Genomic DNA, 8581 nt, shown 5'->3' with positions numbered 1-8581 from the left:
CCGCATAACAACATATGTTGTTCCCTTTGTTATCAGTATGTTACTTGCCCGAGATTCGATCGTCGGTATCTCAATACCTAGTTCAATCTCGTTACTGGCAAGTCTCTTTACTCGTTCCGTAATGCATCATCCCGCAACTAACTCTTTAGTCACATTGCTTGCAAGGCTTATTATGATGTGCATTACCAAAAGGGCCCAGAGATACCTCTCCGATACTCGGAGTGACAAATCCTATTCTCGATCTATGCCAACCCAACAAACACCTTCGGAGACACCTGTAGAGCATCTTTATAATCATCCAGTTACGTTGTGACGTTTGATAGCACACAAGGTGTTCCTCCGGTATTCGGGAGGTTCATAATCTCATAGTCATAGGAACATGTATAAGTCATGAAGAAAGCAATAGCAACATACTAAACGATCAAGTGCTAAGCTAATGGAATGGGTCAAGTCAATCACATCATTCTCTAATGATGTGATCCCGTTAATCAAATGACAATTCATGTCTATGGCTAGGAAACTTAACCATCTTTGATTCAACGAGCTAGTCAAGTAGAGGCATACTAGTGACACTCTGTTTGTCTATGTATTCACACATGTCCTATGTTTCCAGTTAATAAAATTCTAGCATGAATAATAAACATTTATCATGATATAAGGAAATATAAATAACAACTTTATTATTGTCTCTAGGGCATATTTCCTTCAGATATAAGGAAATATAAATAACAATTTTATTATTGCCTCTAGGGCATATTTCCTTCATATCTTTGAAGACATAAATCTTGCAAAAGCTTCAGCTTCCCAAGCATTTTGCCTCAGAAATAGTCATGTTGGGATGTTGGAACCTTTGGACACAACGTAATGAGAAGATCTTCACACAGCAACAACAGTCAGTGCAAGCTTGGCACTTCTATTTTAAGAAAGATCTTACATTGCTCAGGTTCAAAGTGAAAGAGAAATATTTCCAGGAGCTCTCAGACTGGATTAGATGCAACATGTAATATAATGATCATGTTTCCTAGAGCTGGCATTGGTTAGACCCTTCGGGTTTTCACCATGTAATTTGTAACATATTTTATTTTAATATAATTTTACCTTAGAACTATTGTTCTACGGTTTTCGGGTAAAAAACGACGCTCTGAATGTAGGTTTTATGTTTCTATGAAAATTTCTATATGACTTTGCTATATGTAGTTGGGCAACTTGTTGTTAGCTTGTTTATTGACTAATGGTAAAATGTACTACTCCTAGTCTATGATACATCGTAATGCATATGATCGAATACGTGAATTCTTGCTGGTTATATGTATAGTTTTGGTGGGAAGCCCAGGTTGCCGGCCCCAACTACAATATGTAGTTGTGGCGGGAGACGGAAGTTTGACCGCCACAACTACAACATCTAGTTGTCGCGCGCCGGTGGAGATGCCCGCCACTAGAGATGCTCTATCAGTGGCGGGCGTGCGCCCGCCACTGATGGGGCACTAGCAGTGGCGGGAGGTCGGTGGCGGGCGCCCCTGGGAGACTTGCCCGCCACTATCGGCCTTTTTGCGCTCGCCACTGTTAGACATTCCTGCAGTACTGTGCTCCGGGGATCAAGCACCACTGATTGGCCACATCCCCTCCCGATTCGCCCTCCCTACGAAGCCGCCGGAGTAGCGCCGAACTGTCGGGATAGATGAACTTAGAAGGGCGATCTCACACCACCTGTCCCTCCAGACAGCGGGGCTACAACCCAAATCCTCGCCATCCCCATCACCGACGCCGCCTGGGCTTAGCCGGCGCATGTCTCTAGGGACGATGAGGTGGAAGAGAGGGGGTGGCGGCAGGGGCTAGGGTTGGCCCCACCAATCGCCCTAGAGGGGGCGAGATGAGGGGGTATGAGGGGGCAAAATAAAAAGTAGAATGAAGGTATAGAAAAAGAGAGGAATAAGTTGAATAAAAATAAAATAATGAAATAACAAAAACAGACTTGGCATAGTGAAGAAAAATGAAGAGGGTCATGGCCCTATGGTGCCAGGTTAGGGGGGAAACTAAAAATTGCGGAGAAACCCATGGTGCTCTTGAATCGACCTCTAGACTAGCCAGTGTCGTTCCTCAATGGAAAAGGGTTAGTTTTCTCATTGGCTCTGCTCATATTTCCCCTATGTTTTTGGGATCTTTATCCCTTTAAATTAGCACATCGCAAACCACTTTTCCCTTGGGAGATTTCTAGTAGAACAAAAGCATTCCTGGAAGGTAATAAAAAAATATAAAAACCATATATGTAGACAGTAGAGTGAAGTGTATGTAGCAGTATCTAAATTTTGACTATTTGTGACTTTACACAAACAAATGTAAAAAATGTTTTTTTTCAGATGTCCTAGATGGTCATTTAGAAAAAATGTGTGTATACCTTCATCCACATGGTTCGTTTCGGGGTTTGGCATCTTGCCACCCTGGTTACCTTCATCCATGATTGTTAGGGGATTTGTTTGATTATTAATGGTCTGAATATTGTGTTTGTTACCACCACAAACGATCTATTTTGTTGCTTGCCTCTAAAGTGTTGATGGTCATTGTCCAATCACAATGCACACGGTTGAATTTGAACAACTGTGTGCTATGTTCTTTCCTCTCCCTGCCAACTGTGTAGTCCTCCATATATACTACCATCGCTTCCGCTCCTGTCAATGGCGCAGATGCTTTCCGACCAAGAAGAGAGCCCATTAATGGTCGCCGCCACGTGCCACACCGAACCCCCCTCCCATGCGTGTCACTTGTCGCAACCTAGGAAGGTGGAAATGATCTTTGAAAAGAGTACTCCTGAAATAGTAATTTCGGCTAGCGACCGAAAGGAGGCATCAATGATGAACCGAGGTGTAGCATGGCTACTTTCCCCTTACTCCTGAAATAGTAATTTTGGCTAGCGACCAGAAGGAGGCATCAATGATGAACTGAAGTGTAGCATGGCTACTTTCCCCTTCTCCAGTGCTCTTCCTCCTTGATTTCTCTTCTGATTTGTATCCCCATTGTAGCCAAATTATGACTTGAATCCTCTATGCGTGACGCTGGCGGCAGAGATCGTAACACCATCACACACGTTTCTTTATTGGCACATTGTTTTTTTAGGATGTGTGATGCCTTTTTTTGGAAAAACTTTCAATCTATTCATCTTCAATCATGGCAGTACAACGAACACCAGAAATAAAAATTACATCCAGATCCGTAGACCACCTAACGACGACTACAAGCACCGAAGCAAGCCGAAGGCACGCCGCCGTCATCGCCCCTCCATCGCTGGAGCCGGGCACAACTTGTTGTAGTAGACAGTCGGAAAGTCGTCGTGCTAAGGCCCCATAGGACCAGCACCCCAGAACAGCAACCGCCGCCGATGAAAAATAGCGTAGATCGGAAGAATCCAAACCGAAGACACACGAACGTAGAGGAACAACGACGAGATCCGAGCAAATCCACCAAAGATAGATCTGCCGGAGACACACCTCCACACGCCCACCAACGATGCTAGACGCACCGCCGGAACGGGGGCTAGGCGGGGAGACCTTTATTCCTTCTTCAGGGAGCCGCCGCCGTCTCGCCTTCCTGAGTAGGACACAAACCCTAATATGATTGAAAAAACAACTAGAAACGGAGCCCTCCCGCCGGCCCTTGCCAGGATCCACCGCGCCTCCATGGCCCTAGGGCCACCGGAGACGAGGCGGACCTGCGCCGGTGCCGGCGAGAGACACGAACCCTAACTTTCTTTCTTGAAGGAGGAGGAGGAGGCGGAGCCCTGGCTATAATGCGGATGGGTGATGCATTTATCGCACACAGTTCAACGCTAGGGTGTATGTTAGATGTGTTATAATAGCACCATTCTGCATTAGTGCATTAGTGACGTCTCCTTCTTTTCGATGAGTGTAACAGCTCTCATGTTATCATGCATCGAGGAACCTTTTTTTTAAACGCTATTGAGGAACTTTTTTGGTTATCTAGAAACCGACTTTAGGGGTGAAGTGCTCCGGAGTACAGGACTACGGTAGTTTGATTAGGGGGTTATAAGTAAGCTGAAAAGAATTTAGAGAGTTTAGAGCAAAGCCAACAACTCCTGACTGAGGAGAGTAAAGTGAGAGTACGGGCATGCTGATTCATGCGCACACACCTTGCCAACACTAAGTCGTTCTTCGGTACCTTTCCTTCCAGCTGGTTTTCTTCTGTGGCATGGAGGCATATCTTCGATCGCTTCTACTAACTGTAAGCGTACACGTTCTCCCTAAATATGTCACTCCATACCAATGCAGATATGTACTACGTATATTACTACTTATATAGCAGGTGACCTATTAAAAAAATATAGCAGGTGAGTTTTTGTCGGTTGTATTTGCTCCGTCAGAACTCGGAAAATGGTTGTTGCCGCGGTGCGGTACGACCAGACGGAATAAAAGTGCACCACCGTACGTGCGGCGGCTTCCAGTTGCAGTATTTGACCATGCCACCCAACTGGCAGCCGATGGTTGTGAGCAATAGCGACTAGCTAGCGCCTAGCAGTCCCTATATAACCCCCCGCCTGGCAATCATCTGGTCGACACGAAAAAGCTTGGGAGATCAGCTGTCAGGGTGCACGTAGGCTTGGCTTACACGATGGCCGCGGCAGTCACTCGCAGAGCCAACGCCCTCCGCGCCGAGGCCCCGGACGGGAACGCCGAGAGCGGCCGCGCCAGCCTAGCAGCAGACTCCCCCGCCGCCAAGCGGGCTGTCGACGCCAAGGACGACGTGTGGGTGGCCGCGGACGAGGGAGACACGTCGGGAGCCATCGCCGGCGACGGCAACCGGCCGCCGCTGTTCCGGACCTTCAAGGTCAAGGGAAGCATCCTGCATCCTTACAGGTCCGTCTGCGCTGCGCGCCATTCTAGCCTGCCTGCATGCATGCATGCATGCTGTTCTCGTGCGTGCCGCTGCGCTTCTGAACACGGCTGTCGTTCTGTACCAGGTTCATGATCCTCGTCCGCTTGGTCGCCATCGTCGCCTTCTTCGCGTGGCGCGTGAAGCACAAGAACCATGACGGCGTGTGGCTGTGGGCCACGTCCATGGTCGCCGACGTCTGGTTCGGCTTCTCGTGGCTCCTCAACCAGCTGCCCAAGCTCAACCCCGTCAAGCGCGTCCCCGACCTGGCCGCCCTCGCGGACCACTCCGGCGACGCCAACCTGCCGGGCATCGACATATTCGTCACCACCGTCGACCCCGTGGACGAACCCCTCTTGTACACCGTGAACACCATCCTCTCTATCCTGGCCACCGACTACCCCGTCGACAAGTACGCCTGCTACCTCTCGGACGACGGCGGAACGCTGGTGCACTACGAGGCGATGATCGAAGTTGCCAATTTCGCTGTCCTGTGGGTCCCTTTTTGTCGGAAGTACTGTGTAGAGCCAAGATCCCCCGAGAACTATTTTGGGATGAAGACGCAGCCGTACGCCGGGAGCATGGCTGGAGAATTCATGAGGGATCATAGGCGTGTGCGCAGAGAGTATGATGAGTTCAAGGTGAGGGTAGACTCCCTTTCCACCACCATCCGCCAACGATCTGATGCGTACAACTCGAGCAAGAAAGGAGATGGTGTACGTGCAACCTGGATGGCTGATGGGACACAATGGCCTGGTACATGGATCGAGCAGGTTGAGAACCACCGGAGAGGACAACATGCTGGAATTGTTCAGGTAAAAGTTGTCAATTCCTCTTAATTTATGATGAGTCTAGTGAGAGATCTCTGTCTTAAAGCTCAGTCGACGAAATTTGTTCGTTGGATAGTGATTTGGCGGCTTAAAAGGAAAAGGAAAGGATACCAATTTCCCAAATTTATATTCAATTAAAACAAGCTTTGAATTAACGCGTTTTTCTCACAGGTCATACTAGGCCATCCAAGTTGTAAACCACAACTGGGATCGCCGGCGAGCGCCGACAATCCACTTGACTTCAGCAACGTTGACACGAGGCTCCCCATGCTCGTCTACATGTCCCGGGAGAAGCGCCCCGGTTATAACCACCAAAAGAAGGCGGGCGCCATGAACGTGATGCTCCGTGTCTCGGCTATGCTCTCCAACGCGCCCTTCGTCGTCAACTTTGACGGCGACCACTACATCAACAACTCGCAAGCTCTCCGCGCCCCTATGTGCTTCATGCTCGACCCACGCGACGGTCAGAACACGGCCTTCGTCCAGTTCCCGCAGCGCTTCGACGACGTCGACCCGACGGACCGCTACGCCAACCACAACCGTGTCTTCTTCGACGGCACCATGCTCTCCCTCAACGGCCTCCAAGGGCCTTCCTACCTCGGCACCGGCACCATGTTCCGCCGTGTCGCGCTCTATGGCATGGAGCCACCACGTTACAGAGCGGAGAACATCAAGCTTGCAGGTAAGGTCAATGAGTTCGGTAGCTCGACGTCGTTCATAAACTCGATGCCGGATGGGGCAATCCAGGAGCGGTCTATCACGCCCGTGTTGGTCGACGAGGCACTCAGCAATGACCTGGCTACCCTGATGACGTGCGCCTACGAGGACGGGAGTTCATGGGGCAGAGACGTCGGGTGGGTGTACAACATCGCGACGGAGGACGTGGTGACCGGATTTCGCATGCACCGGCAAGGGTGGCGCTCCATGTATTGCTCCATGGAGCCGGCCGCCTTCCGCGGAACGGCTCCCATCAACCTCACCGAGCGCCTCTACCAGGTGCTCCGGTGGTCGGGCGGCTCCTTGGAGATGTTCTTCTCCCACAGCAACGCTCTCATGGCCGGCCGCCGGCTCCACCCTCTGCAGCGCGTCGCCTACCTCAACATGTCGACCTACCCGATCGTCACGGTGTTCATCCTGGCGTACAACCTCTTCCCCGTTCTCTGGCTCTTCTCCGAGCAGTTCTACATCCAGAGGCCTTTCGGCACGTACATCATGTACCTCGTCGCCGTCATAGCGATGATCCACGTGATCGGCATGTTCGAGGTGAAATGGGCGGGGATCACGCTGCTCGACTGGTGCCGCAACGAGCAGTTCTACATGATCGGGGCCACGGGCGTGTACCCGACGGCGGTGCTTTACATGGCGCTCAAGCTCGTCACCGGGAAGGGGATATACTTCAGGCTCACGTCCAAGCAGACGGACGCCTGCTCCAATGACAAGTTCGCCGACCTGTACACCGTGCGGTGGGTGCCGCTGCTGCTCCCGACCATCGTGGTGCTCGTCGTGAACGTCGCGGCCGTCGGGGCAGCGATAGGCAAGGCGGCGGCATGGGGGTTCTTCACGGACCAGGCGCGGCACGTGCTGCTCGGGATGTTGTTCAACGTGTGGATCCTCGTGCTCCTCTACCCGTTTGCGCTCGGGATCATGGGGAAATGGGGGAAGAGGCCCGTCATCCTGTTCGTCATGTTGGTCATGGCCATTGGGGCCGTCGGGCTCGTGTATGTCGCCCTCCATGCTCCGTACCCAGCTGATATTTCAGAAGTTGCAGCTTCTCTTGGTGAAGCATCGCTGACCGGGCCATCTGGGTAGACACGTACGGCTCATTTTTTTTACAAGTACAGTCACAGTCACTACTGCAATAATTTGAGTGTGTGTATTCATGTCTATATAGCATGAGAACTGGTCATTGTGTGCCACTCCTCTACTTATAGAGATGTACCTATCTTTTCTTCAAAAAAAAAATTGAAGTGCAGCTTGTGCTCTCTTCGAGTAAGAACAACTCTAGCAAACTTGAGATTATCAGAACATCTCCAACAGCCGTGCAACGCGCGACGCGCTAAAAAAGCGTTTGCAGCGTGCTGTTCGTGAGTTTTTACGCGGCGCCGAGCGCTTGCTCCAGCGGCCGCTGCAAAGTTTAGCGCGCGAGCCGATCCAGCAGCCGCGCAAAAAAATTGTGCGCGCGCTCTCGCACAAACAACATATGACTCCAAACACAACCAAGAAGATCAAACGCAAACAAAATAAATCAACAATAAATAGTTCAATTTTATTATTATAACTCAAACAAATAGCTTATCTTACAATAGAACAAATATTTCAACAATACAAAACCAAACGCACAAATCATGATGCTCTTTGTCGGCCGTTCCATGTCCATCACTCCTCGATGAGATCCTTCTGAAGATCATCATGCGTTTCGGCACATCGAATGGCATGATAGAAGGCAACAAAACGGGCCACCCTGGCAGCCCTCCGCCGCACTCGCACGGAATGTCCCAAGAGCTCATACTGAGAGTAGTCTAAATCTTGGCCACGCTCATTCTCGATGATCATGTTGTGACACAAGCGTGCATGATGTACCATAGCATCTTTTGATCCAAAAATCTAGTCGGTCCTCTCACAATAGCAAATTGGGCTTGCAAAATCCCAAAAGCTCTCTCCACATCTTTTTCTAGCCACCGCCTGAGCATTGTGGAAATCAAGATTTTTCTTACCTTCCGATTTTTTCAACGGCTTCACAAATGTTTGTTATTTTGGGTAGATGCCATCCGCAAGATAGTAGCCATAGTTGTATGTGTGGCCATTTGCTACAAACTGCACCGGTGGTAGTTCATCATTTGCAATCTTATTCACCAGTCGTGACCGATTAA

General features: G+C 50.0%; 1 protein-coding gene across 1 annotated transcript; it reads left to right on the top strand.

Annotated features, from left to right (window-relative positions):
• Window positions 1-4557: 4557 nt before the first annotated feature.
• On the top strand, window positions 4558-7597 carry LOC109755435 (mixed-linked glucan synthase 2). The gene is made up of 3 exons (XM_020314347.4): window positions 4558-4865; window positions 4970-5696; window positions 5883-7597. The coding sequence occupies exons 1-3, from the start codon at window positions 4621-4623 to the stop codon at window positions 7518-7520; spliced, it is 2610 nt and encodes an 869-aa protein (XP_020169936.1). The 5' UTR covers window positions 4558-4620; the 3' UTR covers window positions 7521-7597.
• Window positions 7598-8581: the final 984 nt, after the last annotated feature.

This window comes from Aegilops tauschii, chromosome 2 (genome assembly GCF_002575655.3).
Source record: "Aegilops tauschii subsp. strangulata cultivar AL8/78 chromosome 2, Aet v6.0, whole genome shotgun sequence".
In the NCBI taxonomy this organism is placed as follows: Eukaryota; Viridiplantae; Streptophyta; class Magnoliopsida; order Poales; family Poaceae; genus Aegilops; species Aegilops tauschii.
The sequence above is the reverse complement of the archived record's forward strand: the minus strand, read 5'-3'. Positions and strand labels throughout refer to the sequence as shown.